General features: G+C 61.0%; 1 protein-coding gene across 4 annotated transcripts; it reads right to left on the minus strand.

Moving 5' to 3' along the window:
* Positions 1–810: 810 nt before the first annotated feature.
* On the minus strand, positions 811–16,374 carry PANK4 (pantothenate kinase 4 (inactive)). 4 transcript variants are annotated; one of them, XR_015142749.1, is made up of 19 exons: positions 16,242–16,374; positions 12,215–12,297; positions 11,793–12,007; positions 11,203–11,386; positions 10,773–10,865; positions 10,279–10,432; positions 10,012–10,193; positions 9,410–9,491; positions 8,657–8,757; positions 6,412–6,567; positions 5,587–5,699; positions 5,264–5,351; positions 4,278–4,429; positions 3,278–3,333; positions 3,102–3,151; positions 2,597–2,667; positions 2,162–2,262; positions 1,983–2,051; positions 811–1,373 (listed from the first exon to the last, which is right to left on the minus strand). XR_015142749.1 is itself a non-coding variant. In XM_086342548.1 (19 exons), the coding sequence occupies exons 1-19, from the start codon at positions 16,363–16,365 to the stop codon at positions 1,160–1,162; spliced, it is 2,322 nt and encodes a 773-aa protein (XP_086198674.1). In that variant the 5' UTR covers positions 16,366–16,374; the 3' UTR covers positions 811–1,159. The 4 variants fall into 4 exon arrangements, 2 of the variants coding, with proteins under 2 accessions (XP_086198674.1, XP_086198675.1); XR_015142750.1 differs by having other exon boundaries at positions 12,215–12,430; XM_086342548.1 differs by having other exon boundaries at positions 2,597–2,701.
* Positions 16,375–17,488: the final 1,114 nt, after the last annotated feature.

The following is a 17,488-nucleotide window of genomic DNA, read 5'->3' on the forward strand; positions in this document are numbered from 1 at the left end:
TGGCCCAGTAAGAGCTCTGAGATCCACCCAGGAGCAGGGCCAGTACTCAGGTCACCCGGGGTGGCTGCTGAGGTGCAAGACATGTCGCACACCTTGGGGTTCGGTGTAGGTCCCAGACCACCGAGCTGAGGCTCCTGGAATGGGGTACAGGGCCCTGGCTCCCCAGGCTCAGCAGCACAGGTGTGAGGGGGTCTTGGGGAAAGAGGACCAGGCCCCGGTCCCTGCAGGGACAGCCTCGCTGGCCTTCCTCAGCCGGCTTGTCCTCATGTTGCTGGGTTCTCCAGCGGCCCCGGGTGCTGGGCCGTTGGTCCTTCCCAGTGCAGAGGGCTGTTCTGAGGCTGGAGCCGTGGTGGCAGGGCCTCACGTAACTCCTCACTCCCGAGACCCTGGCACACGCAGGCAGCCTCACAGCTCCTGCACATCCACTTCTGCAGCGACCCAACATCTGCAGCTCATGTCCGGCGCAGCCTGAGGGACGGGTCCGGAGGGAGAGGAGTAACCTCCAGAGCCGGGCAGGGCTCTGAGCCTGGACGCCCACGTGGTCAGAGGTGCTCTGAGCAGGAGAACAGACCCATCACTAAGCCCAAGGGCCCTCGAGGGTCCTCGAAGCCAGGGCGTCCTCTCAGCAGGCTCTTGAGTCAGGAGAGCTGCTCAGAGCCCAGTCTGTCCCTGGGGCCATGGAGGGCAGGCGTGGGGGGAGGTCTTCTCCAGACACTCTGGAGGCCACCTAGGGAGAGACCCCACTGCCGGGCTTCCCAGGAGGGTAGACAGGCCCCCGTCACAGGAAACAGCAAAGGCAGAGGCGCTCCATTCTCACTCTGGAAACTCTATTTGCTGCGCCCCGACCTCGGCATCCTGTCAGAGGCGGATATGTATATATATTTATATATATATATGTATATATATATAAAAGATTATTTAACAGTTAAATAGATTCCAATACGAATGTCTCATGGGACAAAAGTTGTGTCTCCCACCACGAACACGGCAGCATTAAAGGAACACTGAGCCCAAGGCCATGAGCACTGGGCCCACCCCGGCGCACCCGGCTCCGAGTCACTGAAGCACAATATAAATATTTTGATTTGAACACGGTTCCCTGTTGCAGTCGAAATACATTCCTGACGCGTGACCAGCAGAGTAGCCCGGGGGCCGTGCCTCACTCAGCTGGGACCTCATACTTGAAGATGACACTGAAGAGCTGGCCGCCCAGCCGCTCAGCCAGCCAGGAGTTCTTGATGACAGCCAGCTTCAGGCTCTCGCAGCACAGCGCCGCATGGTAGTTGGTATGGACGGCACGGCCCATGCCCTCAATGACCACCAGGTCGGCACCACGCTCCCGCACCAGCACGGCCAGCCCCTTGTCCAGGCGGCTTTGGGGAGGAAGGAGGCAGTGAGGGAGGTGCAGGCAGGGGCCTCGAGCCCTGCACTGAGTCACACCCCGCCTCCTGCCAAAGGCAGTGACCCTGAGCTCACCAACTTTGTGGGCCCTGAGTCCAGCCTGCTCCCCAGACAACCAGCCAGGCAGCCGCCCTCCCAAGACCTGGGGATCAAGGCCTCGGGGACTTGCGGCAGCTGTGCTCATTTCTACAAGGCGGCTTGTCCTGAAAACTGGGCCTTCGTGATGCTTTTCTATTTGCATGGGGTTTTACTGTCCCCCCCACCCAGGGAGGGATGAAGTCGACACCAGAGAGGTGTCACAAGAAGAGACGGAGAGGCTGACACCCAGAGTCCCATGTTGCCTTTACATGGGTGGCGCCACCTTCTAGGAGCCCTGGATGGAGAGCTCTATAGCCATGAACTGATTATCTGAGAGCAACTACCCCCGGTGGGGAGATGGCCCCGCCACTTACAGGGGGACAAAGGGCCCCTGCTCCCTCCACCCACCCTCGCAGGTCCCCTGCCACAGGGCTGTGGCCAGCCCTGCTGACTTCTGCCTCGCCCAGGGGGCCCAGGAGGCCTGGGAGTGGAGGGCTACCTACCTGAGGTCCAGGCATGGGGAGCTGGAGCCTGTCTGCACCAGCAGGAGCCTCTCTTCTCTGAGCGCCGAGCTGCCGAGCATAGGGGTCGGCACTGTGAGGTGACACCCCAGGAAGCTGCCCCCCCGGGCCCCTGCCCCTGCCCCCTCAGGGTGCCGGGCCCAGCCTCCCACACAGCTTACTGGATGACGGGGTCCATGGCTGCAATGCGCTCGGCCACAATGAGGGATTCGCTATAGGTCACGTCGTTCAAGGCGGGTCCTGAGTTGCACGCCAGGATGACCTGTGGCAGGATGCCCAGCTCTTTAGCAACCATGATGGTGCCAGGCCAGCCTGGGCTCACCTGCCCGCCCCACACCCCTCCACCCCGGGGGCGCTGCTGGCCAAGAGCATGGCTTCTGGCGACCTCTCACGGCCTGGACAGCTCTCATGTCAGGCTGACCAAGGTCAGGCTGACATAAGCCCTGGAACCCGACACGTGGGGTCTCTTCCTCTCCTCCCGCCCTGCCGCGGCCTCCCTGGCACCTACCTGCGCACGGAGGAGCCCAGGGCAACGCCAACCCCACCGGGCGCAGGCGCGTGGGGCAAGGGTCCTGCCGTGTGGCCCCTACACTCACCTCCGTCCCTCTAGAGAGAAGCTCCCTGACAAAGGGGAAGACTCCCAAAATGACGTCTACTCCACTGTTATCTGCGAAAATTAAGGCACATTTGTGAGGGGGCCCCTGTAAGACAAAACCAGGACGTTCAGTTGGGAACAGGCGCGTCCAAGCGTTCCAGACACCTCCACAGTCCACTCCCCACAGCTGGGCAAGGGCTGCCAGGTTTGCCAGCGCCGGGGGCATGGGGCAGCCCCGGCCTCTTCCAGAACAGCTGGCCTGAAGGACCTCTGAGCTGAGGCCAGCGGCCTGATGTCTGTCCTGTGGGAGTCAGGCTCGGAGCAGGGAAGTCACCCTGTACTCCCAGCTTGGGGGCGGGGGAGACTGGTGAGCCCTTGGCTTACCCCAGGTCCCCCCTGGGCAGCTGTGCGTCCATCCCCTGCACTGCCGCCCGTCCTAGGAACCCCGCTCAGCCCCCTGCCCCCAGGCCCCGAGGGCACAGGACAGAGGTGTGGCGGCTGTGTACCTTCAGTCTCTGCAGCCATTTGCTGTAGGAGTCCACGAGCCAGGGCCGCTCTGTGGGAACAGGGACGAGGTCACCCACTGCCCGTTTCTCACCTGCCCCCGGCTTGGTTGGGACACGTGGCCCCCGCTACTCTCCCCCGAGTCTCCAGACCAGAGGCAAGCCCTGGGTGCCCCTACCTTGCAGCTTCTTTTTTGCCTCCTCGAACCCAAACTGCGGGTCAGACTCAAGGACACTGCACGGGGAGGAAGACACAAACAGTCACCCAAAGTCCAGACCTTAGCTTAGCCCTGACCTCAGCCCCCAGTCTCAGCTCCCTGACCGTAGCCTCTGACCTCAGCTCCGCTCCCTGATCTTAGCTCCGACCTCAGCTCCCTGACCTAAGCTTCCTGACCTTAGGCCCCAGACCTCAGCTTCCTGATCTTAGACCCTGAACTCAGCCCTGGCTCTCACACCCCCGACATCAGCTTCCCTGACCTCAGCCCCGACCTCAGCGCTGGCTGCCTGAGGCCCCGAGCTGGACGAGCGCACGGTCACCATCACTGCTGCCGCGTCCACCGGGGAGGGGGAGGTGTACAGGAGCCTCCGTGCTGCGGCCATAGGCCAGGCCCTGGGCAGTGCCGGCCACCAGCCTCGCCCAAGGGGTGGCAGGTATGTGGGCAGGAAGGGAGGTGGCGGCTTTCCGAGGAGCCCGGGTCCAGAAGCACCCAGGGTTGGACCGGGTGAGGCCCCTGCATGGCAGTGCCGCTTCTGTGGAGACGGAGGTGAGCCCAGGGAAGGCACTGAACGGGGGATGGGGGTCCTGGGAGGCGCACCCCGTGACCCAGGGCTGCTGAACTTGGTGAGGGACATGCTTCCTCCACACACCCTGTACCACCTCCATCTACTCTACATGGCCACCGTAAACGTGGAGTTTCCCACTGAAAAAACCCACACGCCTGCTCTCCTATGGATGGGAAGGCTGACCCCCGTGCCTGTCCCGTCCACTCCTGAGGCCACAGGTGTCCAGCAGGGCCTGAGCTGTACCCCATCTGCTGAGACCCACTGCTGGTGGGCCAAGCTGAGCCAGCTGAGGCAGGGGTTGGGGCCACCCAGGGCCACATGTGGCCAAGGGGTTGCGGCTCTGAGCCTGAGCTGGAAAGAGGGGGCGGGACAGGCCAGGGGCAGGGAGGCACCTACTCAGAGACGGCTTTTGCACCCCAGTCAAAGACGTTGCCAGCCAGCAGCCCCTTCACCAAGGCCAGCTGCCTCTCCTCCCAGTCCAGTGCGTCCAGGGCACTGACCACCCTCTGGAAACACTTCAGCGCCACACCGTTGTCCTTCTGCTTCACCTGCGGGGAGACACATGTGAAGACATGGGCCAGCCTCCCCCAGCCCCCAGCACCTTGCTGGGACCTGCAGGAATACCACCAACCGTGGGCCTGCTCCCTAGGGGACAGGAGACCCCAAGTGCCGTCATCACAGGAGACCAAACACACCCAGGCCACGTCAGTTTAAAAATGGCACTGACGCACGGCAGTGGGGGTGGGAGAGCCAGGGGCGCTGGTGTCGGTGCAGGTTTCAACTGCACCCTGAGGGCTGGGGCCCAGGGGTGACTGTGCCATGGCCAAGGGCAGGGCAGAGCAGAGAAGAGCCAGGGCGGGGGCCCAGATCCTCATGGGCACTGCTGATCTGACCATGAAACCCTCAGCACACAGATCCCGTCCCAGACCCCTGTGTGCTGGGGAGGGTGGTGGGCAGAAGCCTGTGTGTCATGCTGGCCCTTGACCCCTCCCACTGCTCCTGGGCATGTGGCCTCCTGGTCAAAGAGCCCAAGGAGGTGCCTCCAGGCCGCCTACCAGGCCCTGGAAGGCCTGTCAGCAGAACAGACATCCTCAGGCACCAATTCTGAGCGTCCAGGCCGACCTCAGGAGGCGCCATCACCCACAGCCATACCAGCTGCTCGTCAGACCCGCGACTCTGCTCTGCTGAGATAGTCACCATGCTGCCTGCGATCGATCCACAGTTGATGCTGCTGACAGGCTGCCCAGGGCTTCTAGGGGATGAGGCCTCACCAGGGCGACTCTAGGGTACAGCCTGTTGCCAGGACCCCGCACCTCCCCATAAGCATGGACCTGCTCACCCACAAGCATGCACCCGCTCACCCACGAGAAGGCAGTGCTTACCTTGGAATAGGGGTCTGGGAAGTTAAACTCGTTCAGACAGTGCTCTCTCGTGTCCAGGAGGCTGCGCACAGTCAGGGTCCCATAAGCGCTGGGGACAGAGCCAGGTGGAAAGTGGCTGAGTGGGCTGGACAGCCAAGTACCTGCCCATTGCGCCCTCCACCTCCAGAGATGTCCTCAAGGTGTCAGATGCCAATAGGAGAAGCCCAGGAAGCCAGTGGGTGGTGAGGCTGGGTAGGCACCGGGCTGTGCTTAGGGCCCCCAAGCGTGGGGGAAGGGCACCCAGCTTCCGGAACCTGGCCTGGGTGGGTGCAGGGGCCACTCACAAGGGCTGGTGCCGCAGCGTCTGCAGCTTGTTCCAGTACTTCTGCCGGAACTTCTCGGCCCTCTCGGCTGCGTCCACAGAGCCCGGTTGGCTTGCCACAGCACGTTTTACGACCTATCAAGGACAGGGTGGCCAGCGGTGCTTAGGGCAGCCCCAAGCCCATGGATGGCAGGCTCACCCGCCTGCCATGGCAGCCACTGGGGGCTTCCCCTGCCATTTGGAAACGGGGTCGCCACTGCCCTGACCCAAAGCTCATGTTCATGTCCTCCGATATGATCCCCGGGGCCCACCAGCCACCAGCTCCCATCTGGCCAAGGGGACAGGCAATTCTGGACCATCCTCAGAGTCCGTGTGGGCAGGGCGGGACCCTCACTCTGAGGACAGATCCCATGGGCCTCTCTCAGGGGCTCCATGGAGAAGGAGGTGCTCCTAGGGGGCTCTGTGGCCTTGAGATGTGACTAGCCTGAGTCCCGGGGCCAGCCCCTGCTGCTCCTGTGCCTCTGCAACCCGCCTGCCTTCTCAGGAAACACGGGTTGCCAGGCGAGCCAGTGAGGATGAGCTTCGCTGACACCATGTCCCAACCAGATACGACGGAGAGCCACATTTCTGAACTATAAACAATGCTGCAAATAAACAGCTCCTGGAAAAGTCCCTGTCCTTCACCATGCCTCTAGTGACCCCTTGGGAACCCGAGGCATTCAGAGATGGCCGTGTTCAAAGGCCCACAGTCACCTTTCCTGACGGTTGGGTGTCTTACTCCTGGGGGGATGTCCAGCTCCGTTCCCATCCCTCACCCCACCCCTACCCCACCAGCTCTGATCCTCACCCCGTCCAGGGCCTCCTCAAAGCAGGTGAGCCAGTACTTGCGGGCCAGGGCGTCATCCGTGAGGTCAACTGTGTCGGGTACATAGGAGGATGGGTCCAGAAGGAGAGGCAGGTTGACCAGTGGCCTCTCCAACCGGTCCATTTCCAGCAAGTCGAACTGGAAGGATGAGAAGCAGGTAGGTCCGTCAGCCATGTCTTTTCAGAAAAATCAAAACCCGCTCCTGCAAGTTTAAGAACCGGCTTCTCTGCACAAAGGGAAGCTGTCCCATGGTAAGTGGACAGCCCCATTCCCCCCATCTCTGGGCCCCTCACGTCCTCTCTCAGGTGGGTGTCCCCTCCACTTGTCGGGCCTGAGCCTGACGCCCTGACCTCCTGGACACCCTCTGTTCTCCTGCTGCACCCTGTGTGCTGTGCTCTAAGCTCGGGACCCTGTGCACACAGCCACCTGCCTGGTCCTCACCTCTCCTACTGGGGGTGCCACTGCCACCATCCTCACTCCCTGCCCAGGGGGCCCGTCCTGCAGCTCCTGCCCAGAGCCAGTTCTCCAGCAAGGACACACTGCCCCTCCTGAGGTCCCAGTGCCAAGCCACTGCTCCCACCACGCTGAGAGGGCCTGGACACTCGAGGCTGACGCCAGTGTCATGGGAATAAAGGGTTCCATGTACTCGGCCCTGACCTCAGATGAGAACTGGGGCGGGCAGCCATTCCAAGGCCACAGGAGCGAGCTCGGGCTCGCCCGCCAGGTGCCCCCACAACCCTCCAGGGAACTGCCCCCCTAGGAGTGCTTCTGACGGGCCCACTAGTGGGTTGGGGCAGCAGGTGTGCTTGGAGCCAGGGATGGTCGGGATGAGAAGATCCACCCCATGAGGGAAGGACTGGTTTCGAGGATGCCCCTGAACGTGTGTTCAGCAGAGTGAAAGCTGCCGTGTTCCCAAGGGGGTCAAAGGTGGCGGTCTCCAGCTGGGCCGGCCTACAAGGGCTCCCCCACCTCCCTGATGGGTGGGAGCTCAGATCTGAGCTGGACCTCATCTAGGCCACGATACTCAGAGAAGCATCTCTAGGACACAGTGGGGATCCCCACACCCACCCGAAAGGCTGCAGGGAGCCCAGCACACCAGATGGGCGCAGGTCCTAGAGGGTGACTGTGTGCACGTTAGGGCTGGCTGAAGGGTTTCTAGCCTTCCCACCTGCCCATTTAGTTTTGCAACCTGTAGAGCAGGGATCTGCATTGCCTGCCCTCCGAGAATCAGAAACGGGGCCTGGAGGATGTTGGGCCTTCCTCTGAAAATCAGTCACAGCTCTGACCAGGCCTGGGCCTCACCACCCCTGCCCTAGGCACCTGCACTCAGAAAGGACCCAGCTACCCTGCATGGCTGGGCTGGGTGTAAAGGACGCAGCGTGGAGCATGGGCCTCGCCTGGGAACCAGGGCTGCCACATGTCGGGGGCTCCCCCAGGAGAGAGACGTGGATGATGCACATTCTCACCATGTTTATGCCAACTTTTTAGAAACTACATCCACAAATGAAAAGCAGTCTTTCCTCCAAACAGCCCACAGGCTTGTCCTGAAGGAGGCGCCCCGACCCGCAGGCCCAGACCCGGCTCCTGCAGGCTTGGCCTGTCCTCCTGCCCCACGTGGTTCTCACAGCCGCTCCTGGGCTATTTGGGATGTGCTGTCAACAAGCCAGCAACAGCGTTCAAACAGTGCCCTGGGCCAGGGTGGGTCATGTGAGACTGCCCAGTCCCACCTTAAAGCCCCACTCCACATCAGCTTCACAGGCCTCCTCAGCCCAAGGGGAGACTGAGCAACAGGCAGTATTTCCCAAGGACAGCAAGCTCTCCACGCCAGGGACTGCTGGGGAGCTGTCGTGCAGAGAACATGACTTAAGAGAAGGGGTCCCACTGGGTTTTCACTTGATTGTGCTGTAAACGGGCCAGAGCTCTGGAGAGAGATCCCCAGCCTCCCTAAACTTTATCTTTGTTCTGCAGACACGGGAAGGACTGCATGGCTCTGGGGCTCCAGCTAAATGTCTGTAAAAGCTGAGATGTTATAGAAGGAAGGAGGAAAGTCAGCTGCAGGTACAAACATCACTCTTCAACCCCCAGAGTATGTGGTTTGAGACCGGCCTGCACCAGGAAGGGGCAGGATTGAGCCTGGCTGCAGCAACACAGGGCCTCTCTTGGGGGACCACAGAGAGTCCACAGAGGTGGCGCACGTGGGACCCAAGGCCCCTGACTCCGTACTCACAGTGCCGCTCCTTGCCCGCTGGGTGGGGCAGAGCTCGGGCGATGAGCTCATGAGCCCGGAGCTGCCGGCGTAGTTTTCTCCCCAGCTGTACTGGTTTGGGTCTGCAGGACAAGAGACCCAACGTCAGGGGGCGAGCAGCTCGGCAAGCTACAAGCCGGGGATGGCTGGGCCACATCTGGAGGACCAGCCACTGAAGGTCTCCCTGGTGCCAGGCTGTTCTGCTGTGCTATTTCTCATGGGCTCAGAGACCTGGCAAGATAATCACTGAGACCTTTCCAAGCTTCTGAAAGGCCTCCCTGGTTTATCTCATCTCACGTAAGAAACTGGACTCAAGGACACGGTGAGGTCAGCCCATGCCACTCTGATTGGTGTTGATCCCAAAGAAGCCTGCCTTGCGCTTCTGGGGACAGAATCACACCTGCGACTCCTTCACGTGTCCTTCAAAGAGGACAGACCGGAAGCACATCTCAACAGCTGGAGAGATGGTGGCAAGGGGCCAAAGGGTGCAGGAGGGCCAACGTCACGTGTGTGGAGCCTCTGCATGAAGCCCGCCATGCACGAGGATCCTGTGGGCTGATTACATGGCACCCATGTGAGTTGGTTTCCACTGGCTCCTCAGCGATCACAGGAAAAGTTCCTGCCACTGCTGGGAGGGGCCCATGAAGCCCCCACATCCCACTCACAGCCTCCCTGAAACCTCCCCTTCTGGCATTGCTGGACACGGGCCAGGACCCATAGCCGGGCTGCACTCACTGTCTTGCTCGGCTCCTTTGAGGAAGGCTCCGATGGCGCCCAGGTAGCCTTCGTGCCTCAGGAACAGTGCCTGGACCTCCCCCTGCCACAGAAACAGCCCTGAAGCCAGCCTCGCACACACAGCACTTGGCCCAAGAACACACATCCACCTGAGGCAGGAGGCCTCCCTCCCAACACGGTGAAGCCTGCCCACAGTGCACTGGCCCCCGGGACTGTACGCACACATGGAGTTTAAAAGCCTACCACCTAGAGCATGTGGAGCGTCTTCCACAAAAACAGATAGCCACCCAGTTTCCTGTGCCCACCAGGTATGACACGCCCCCGCAGCACCCCAGCCTCAAAGCTCACCCAGAGCTCTGTGAGAGGCAGTCCCTGGACCTCACCCTTAGCAACATGCCAAACTCAGGGACGGCCACGGCGCCCCAAACACAGGACACCCAAAGCTAGAGGGTGGGAAGGGGCTGCGGGCTGGTGTTTGGGGCACTCAGTTTCTGGTCCTGCCTCGCTGCCCCCTCCCCTCAGGCCTGCTAGTTTTAGAGACACGGTAGAGGGGAGGCTGGGCTGAGGGCGGGCAGGGCCAGGAAGGCAGTGCAGCTTGTTACCTTGGAGAAGAAGTTGATGCTGTAGGTGATGGTACGCATGGTGACCGGATGGCCGCGGATGAAAAAGCCGCCAAAGTACACGCGGTCCAGGCAGTGGAGCCTGGCGTAGAGGCAGGCGAGCTGCCCGATGTCATTGCTGATCATGTGCAGCAGGCTCTTGGCCATGTCCTCCTTGGAGAACTCTGGGGGACGGAAGCAGTGCGCTGGGCAGGCAGCCGGGTGGGCGCTGTGCACCGCGGTGAGCGAGAGCAGGCGCAGGGCCAGTACCTTGGTCCGCGGTGGCAGACTTCCCGAAGCTGCTGGCGATGAGGTTGCCGCTTAGCCCCAGGGTCTCGTGGGCCCCTCCATAGATGTCCTGAACCAGCATGTCCACATTCGTGTGCTGGCCTCTGGAGGCCAGCTGCAGCAGCTCATCAAACTTCTGGGGGACAGAGCAGATGGGGCTGTCAGGGACCGCGAGCTGGCGGAGCTCCCCAGCCAGCCCCACAGCACGTGAAGGATGCCAGCCGCCAACCGGGGCCATCTCAAGACATGGCCCTGGGGGCGCGGGGCAGGGGGAGGTGGGCATCCTCTTTGGAGCACCCAGCCGGGTGATGCTCTGGCCATTCAGATGCCCATCCTCCTGAGGCTAAGTAACAGGAAGAGACCAAGGGGAGAGCCACTTGCACACAACCCCCGCCAAGCACAAGCCCCAACCCCACAGCCTTCCCTTTCTGGAGGGAACTGCAGCCAGAAGCATCCAACCCTAGTAGCCAAAATACCTTTGTCTTGGTGAGCAGAGCCCCAAGCCCCCAGAAGGTGCCGCCCCCGATGGAGCTGCCGCCAATCCACTCGAACCTGTCCTCTGTCTCCACCTGGAGCAGAACAAGGGCAGATGCATCAGCAAGCAGGCCCCCAGCCACCGGCCAGCAGGTCCTGCGGCCAGCAGATGTGGCGACTCGGGGTATCCCCTACCCGTGTTACAGCCCTCTTGGAGGCCAAGTCTGGGGACGCTTGGCAGGTGCTCATGGTGGGAGTAGAGATGCCACCTCCCACAGCCAGCTGGTGTCCAGCACTCTGCCTGTGGCCCATGAACACCAGAGCCAGGCCCAAGTGTGCCTGTGTCCCTATGCCTAGCACAGCTCTGACACATAGCCAGGGCTCGACACGCCACTGTGGAAGCCCCGCCCTCTTCCACAAGCCAGGCCACACCTTCACGATAGAGACCCCTGAGCCGATGTTGACCAGGAGATATGGGAAGATGTTGGGGTGGTTCGTCTGAAACCGGAACTCAGGGTCGGAGTCTTTCTGGTACACGAAGGCTTCGTGTGGGATGTTCTTCAGCACAAAGTTGCAGCCCTTGATCAGGCAGGTCATCACATCCTCCTTGTCAACCCTGAGAGAGAAGGGCCCGCTCACTGGAGCTGGTGTGCCCATGGACCCCAGAGCCTCCATCCAGTGGGCCAGGGAGCCTCATGTCACCACGGGAGCGGGCAGACTTGGTCTCGGGGTTCCCCTCCCTTTCAGCCCTCGCCCCCCCACTCCCCTGCACAGTTCCCTTCCTGAGGTTTGGCCACCCAAATCCCACTGCAGCTGGCCCAGAGCCTGACCTCAGGCCCATGGCCCCTGGCAGCTCCCCAAAGTCTCACTATGGTCGTGGGGTCTCAGGAATCCCCAGAGCAGGGAGGAGGGGGTGTATAGCAGCTGGGCCACTGTGGTCATTACTTCAGAGCCCGACCCATGAGCCGAGGCCAACCAGCCTCTGAGCTCTCACCGCACCCCATCCCAAGGTCCATACTTACTTCAACTGCAGCTTTTCTTCGATGAGGTCTTTGAACTTGTATGCCCCACCCCCAGTCGCCTGGATGACCTTGGTCTCAGTGTTGACGAGGTGGTCTTTAATGAAGTCCAGGCAGGCTTCTATGTAGGTGTTTTCAAACTTTACAAAGTGCAGCCTGGCGGTTACCTCCTCTTGGACTGAGATCTCATAGGGTGGCTCGTGGTCCTGCTCTGTGTCCTGGGGAGAAGTTGGGGGACTGCGTGTGTGCATTGCCTTGGGGAGGGGGCAACGCTGAGACACAGCCCCAAGCACCCACAGCAGTGCTGACGCATGTGGGAGCCAGGGGCATGAGCGGGGGCAGAAGGGGAGCTGAGCTAGGAGGCACAGAGGGGTGTGAGCATTCAACAGTGCCAGGGCCTGCCCAGGCCCCTCCCATAAGCTCACCTTGCCAGAGTAGTCGAAGGACCGCACCTTGGCGACTTTGTGCTGCACGGTGGAGTAGTAGGCCAGCTTGGTCAGTGACCCGCCTGCGGGGGAGACACGGACGCGGCAGATTCAGGAGCGGCTGGAAGGGACCTGAGGCTGCCCCTCCACAGGCCCTCCTCTGCCAGACCTGGGTCCTGCCCACGAGGTGTTTGGTGCTACTTGAACTTGAAAAGCCTGCAGGGCACCAAACAGAGGAAGGGAGTGAACTATGAGACCCCAACCCTTTGCCTTCCTTGAAAAGAAAGGTCTGTTCTTCCTCAGAGCCCAGCTGAAGTGGTAACTGTCTGTCTCTCCTAGAGGAGCAAAGAGACAGGGCTGCTTCTGGGTGACCTCAGTGACTGCTGGTGGTTTAGGAAAATTCGGTTTCAAGCTTTGATCATGAGGATGAACCAAAGGAAAAAGTTGATGAATCTACTGTTTTCACTGAAAAGCACACCCTTGACAGTCCATGGAGAAGCGGTGGAAGAGGCACTAAAAGGAGCATTTATCAGAGTGGACAGGTTGGGGAGGGACTGTTTTCACCAGGAACATGGAAGGAAGGGCCCCGGGAGCAGCCACCCGAAGCCTGGAGTCGCCAGGGAGATCAGCAGCAGGACTCGTTAACGCCCCTGGCATGTGACCGAGAATGGAACATCAGGAAGCAGATGAGGCCTTTGGGCAAGTTAAAAAGATGCCCAGAGTGGTCCTTTCTGGAGTCAGAGAGGAGGCATCAGGGAGGCTCCAGGTGATGCAGGGCTGTGAAAGCAGCCAACCACACACAGAGTAGAGAGAGGCAAAGGCTCAGCTCTGCAAAGCGACTTCAGAACAAACTGTGCTTCTCAGAAGGCCCGACAAAAATAAGGAGGAAGCCCTCGTCATGAGAGGAAGGTTAAAATCATCAACAACCATTGTTTTGTGACACAACACCAAGGGAGCATACAGGAAATGCTCAAGTCACAACACGCATCTGGAAACACCCCTGTACCCGAGGGCCACGGCTCTTCCAGGTAACAAAAATCAAAGCCCCATTTCTGAGACCAAGCGCACTGTCCTGGTTGGAGCCGCCCACGTGGCAGCGTGGACAGGACCTCCAGAGACATCCTGTGAGCCAGCCTCATCAGGCACGGAGGGGCCCACGTCCAGTTACTGAATCCACTGTCCTGGGCTTGCTCCCATCCCGAGGCCATGAGCTTAAGACACAGAACTTGGCTTTAAGCCTCCTTATCCCTCCTCCCTGCCCCCAATCCCAGCTTGGCCCGCAGCACCTTTCACTGAAATGCCTGTTGCCGGATTCACCTCTATGAACAAATCTTTTCCTAAAAAGAGGCAATACAGGACCTCCCTGGAGGTCCAGTGGGTAAGACTGCTCCCCACCCGCCGGTTCAGTCGATCCCTGATTGGGGAACTAAGATACTACATGCCACATGGCGTGGCCAAAAAAAATCATGCACACACCGGCAAATGCAAAGGGATGAAGACCTATCTGACAAGCTCATCAGAAGTTACTATCAACAGACTCTCTGGTCACAGAAATCCAACTGCAGATGGTGTGTTCTCCAGGTCAGCTACATATCACAGCCATGACTGTGATGGTTTGTGGGGGACCCTGGGGGGTGTGGTTAGCTGGGTTCTGTGCACTGCACATCATGTGCACCAAGTGGGAGAAGCCTGGCCCTGCCCAGACTTGTCACCCAGCCCTGCTGAGAGCAGCAGAAGGGGTCAGTGGTGTGGGTGCAGCCTTTGCTCTGTCTGAGCCCAGATATGCTCACAGGGCAGCATGCAGGAGCCTGCGGGGACCAGGAGATCCCGGCTGCTCTCAGGTCCCCTGGGATTAGACTGCACGTCAACCTGTCCTCCCCCCGGCTCCACACGCCACAGCAGACAAGGGCAGTGACCAGGTACACCCACACAGCACTGTGCTCTCTGGTGGACACCATGGGCTCTCCAGGCCTCCTGCCCACCCCACCCTCCCCACCTTGGGGCCCACAGCATCTCTGACTGATGGGAGGAACCTGAGCCAAGACCCGTTCATCCAGATCCCTGGGGGCCTGGGTGCGCAGTCCCTCCTCTCTAGGCACCCAGAGGTGTAGGACATCGCTGCACACATTCTCGCCCTGCGGCCCCTTCCGCTTCACCCAAGGAACCCTCCCCCGGCCCAGGAGAAACCTGGAGTCAGAGCTTCCCTGGTGGCACAGTGGATAAGAATCCATGTCTAGGAGACACAGGTTCGGTCCTTGGTCTGGGAAGGCCCCATGTGCCAAAGAGCAACTCAGCCTGTGAGCCACCATGACTGAGCTGGGCCTCTGCAGTGAGCTGCAACTAACTCCTGAAGCCTGAGCACCCCAGAGCCCATGCTCTGCAACAAGGAAAGTCACCACAGTGAGAAGCCTGCAACTAGACAAAGTCCGTGCAGCAACACAGACTGAGTGCAGCCAAAACTAAAACAAAACAAAAAGCTGGTGTCAAATCAGCTTCAAGTATGTGTTGATACAAAGCCTCCCTGAGGCTTTTGAAGCAGGGACTCCACCAGCAGACAGGGGTGCCCCACCACAGAGAGGAAGGGGCTCTCTGAGGACCCTGCAGCTGAGCCCTCCTGGATGGAGAGGCTTGGGGAGGGGAGACAAAAGAGGGAGCCTGCTTGTAAACCGAACACTGACAAGCACTCTGGCTTTGCAGATTCCCGGCTGAGGACCACTGCCCCAAGTGGTCCTTCAGCAGCTAGCTGCACTAGCAAAAGTCAGTCCTTACTAGCAATGAACATGTCCTTAACAGACAGAGGACCCAGACCGGAGGTGGAGGGCGGCGGGAATGGCGGATTTCAGAGAGGAAATAAATACAAACACTGGAAACATCCCTTTGGGTCTGCCAAGGAACCTTGATTAGGGAGGACAGGCAGGCACTCCTCCCTTTGCAGAGACAAGCTGGGGCCACACCAAACAATCGAGGTAAGACTTGTGGCCAGGAACTTTTTGGGAGCACTTCAGAAACCAGTTAGGTGCGGCTGGCTGGAGCAGAACTCCCAGAGCTAGGGCAGCAGCAGCACCAAGTTTAGAAGCTCAGAGCACAGGACCAGTGGATTGGGGTCACCTCCGGAGTGAGCAGGGCTCAGAGGACAGCGGTAGGGCTCAATCGAGCCCCCAAGCTGGGCCTCCGCTCACCGTCTTCCAGCCCAACGTCCACGAGGGCATCGTTCTGGCAAGTCTCCCCCAAGGAGGACGAGCTCCCGCTCACAGAGCTGCCCATGCCCGCCCTCTGCTAGGCTCCGCCCGGCTTCGCGCTTTGCAGGTTGGGACTCAAGGCGCTTCCCACTTCCCTGGATGCCTTCCACCCAAGCCCCTGATTCCAGGGACTCCCAAAGACGGGGGGCGGGGCGGCCCAACCCCTCCGGGGAGGATCGCACGGTCAGTCCCAGCGTTTACTGAGCGGCCATGCCTGGCCAGGCGCGTGGGGGTCCCGGGCGCTCAGGCTGAAGCCTGGACTGGCCACTGACCAGCCGGGTCTCCGCGCCTCAGCGACCACATCTGAGAAATCGATCGCCGGCAGGCGTCAGCGCGTCGGGGAGGGAAGAGGGCCCCGTGGGGGTCGAGTCCTCCAAAACCCTGGCCCCAGATACTGGGTCCCCGATCTCCCGCCAGCGGGGAGACGCCCCGCGCGGCGGCCGAACCCCACCCCACCCCCGCTCCGAGGCGGAGTGCCAGGGCGGCCGCCCGGCTGCTTCTCCCTCAGGACTGCGAGCCCCGGCATGCCCTGCTCCGGCCACGCGGCGCCTGCTGGGAGCTGCAGTCCGGTCGCCGCGGCAAGGGCGCGCGCGCCGGCAGCCCACAGACTACAAGGACCGAAAGGCTGTACGCGCCAGCCGTCGTAGACCACAAGGCCCGACAGGCCGTGCGGCACCAGCGGCCCGCGCCCCGCCCTTCGTCCTTGCCACCACCCCGGCCCTCCGGCCCCGCCGCCCGCACCCACGCCTGCCCACGCCGCCCTTCTCCCTGTGCCAGCCCGCGGCGACCTATGTCTATGGCGAAGCGCTTGGCGTTCTCCAGGTTGCGGAAGATCTCGTCGGGGGGCAGCGTGATGCTCTTGTCCAGGCTGTCCCCGCTGCTCCCGCTGCCGCTCGCTCCACACTCCGCCATTTTGAAAGTGCCCGGCCAGCCTCATCAGCCATGGAGATATATGCGCATATATTTGACTGCTAAACGCCTCCCGCGCATAGATTATGCTAATGAGCGTCCGCGCCGGCCCCGCCCCTCCCGCCGCCGCCGCCGCGGTGAAGACTGGAGGGAGGACACAGGCCGGCGGGCGGGGGTCTTAAGAGCGAAGACAGCGAGGCAACTGAACGCAAAACCTCTGGGCTGTCGTCGTCTCTGTTCTTTCACTGAGCTAGCTGGCTGCTGACCTCGTGTGATATGAGCTAGTGCAAAGAGGGCACCTGGAACGTGCAGACCACCAGAGAGACCAACTCCTGCACGCGAAGGCGCTTGTGACCCCACCAGACTGGTTCCCTAGGAGCACAGGCCCGTCGCTGCCAAAAATCCCATGCAAACGGGGAGAGTTGGGTACCTTGCTCTCTAGGGCCCCCTCCCCCACCCCACCGGGGTGGCAGATACCCTTGCAGCTGGGCAAGTGTGTTTTGATGGCGAGATCCTCAGAGTGCAGGGGAAAGCATCTTCCTCGTGGAAGATGGAGTCTGTGGGAGTTTGCAGGGAACAAGCTGAGAAAGCTCCCAGATGGTGTTGGGGACAGACTTCAGGGCCCATCTCTGGAAACCGTGGAAGGCTTGGAGACTCTTAAGGGACGTGTACCCCTAAAAGGCAGTGGTAGCTTTGCGAAGGAGCCCAGGGTTGGAAGCAGACAGTATGTCAGGTACCTTTGGCACCTGCCTCCTCGGTGCCAAACTCCTGGGCCAGTTACTTTGGGTTTCGACCTCAGCCTCTGTCTGAGCATACCACAGGCTGCCTGGCAAGGCCCATTGGAACACAGACCTGTGAGCAGCACAGACTCAGAGCTCCAGGGTGATTCAGGCAGGGCTTCAGGAGAGGGAGGCAGCCTGGCAGGCTGGCCTGGCCACCAGGCTGGCCTGGAAACACACCCACAGGGATGGTTCAACCACGTGTCTGGCACACAAACAGTAAACTTGTGGGTGTGGGAGGGGCTGCTCCCAGGGCTCAGCAGGGACCCGAGGGCAGAGCAGCACTGTGCTCCTCTGGAAGGGGTGCTGTGGACCTCCCCTCCAGAGTGGACAGAAAGGGTTGGAAG

Source organism: Bos grunniens, chromosome 16 (genome assembly GCF_055505025.1).
Source record: "Bos grunniens cultivar Pamir isolate PY7600 chromosome 16, Bosgru_T2T1.0, whole genome shotgun sequence".
NCBI lineage: Eukaryota > Metazoa > Chordata > Mammalia > Artiodactyla > Bovidae > Bos > Bos grunniens.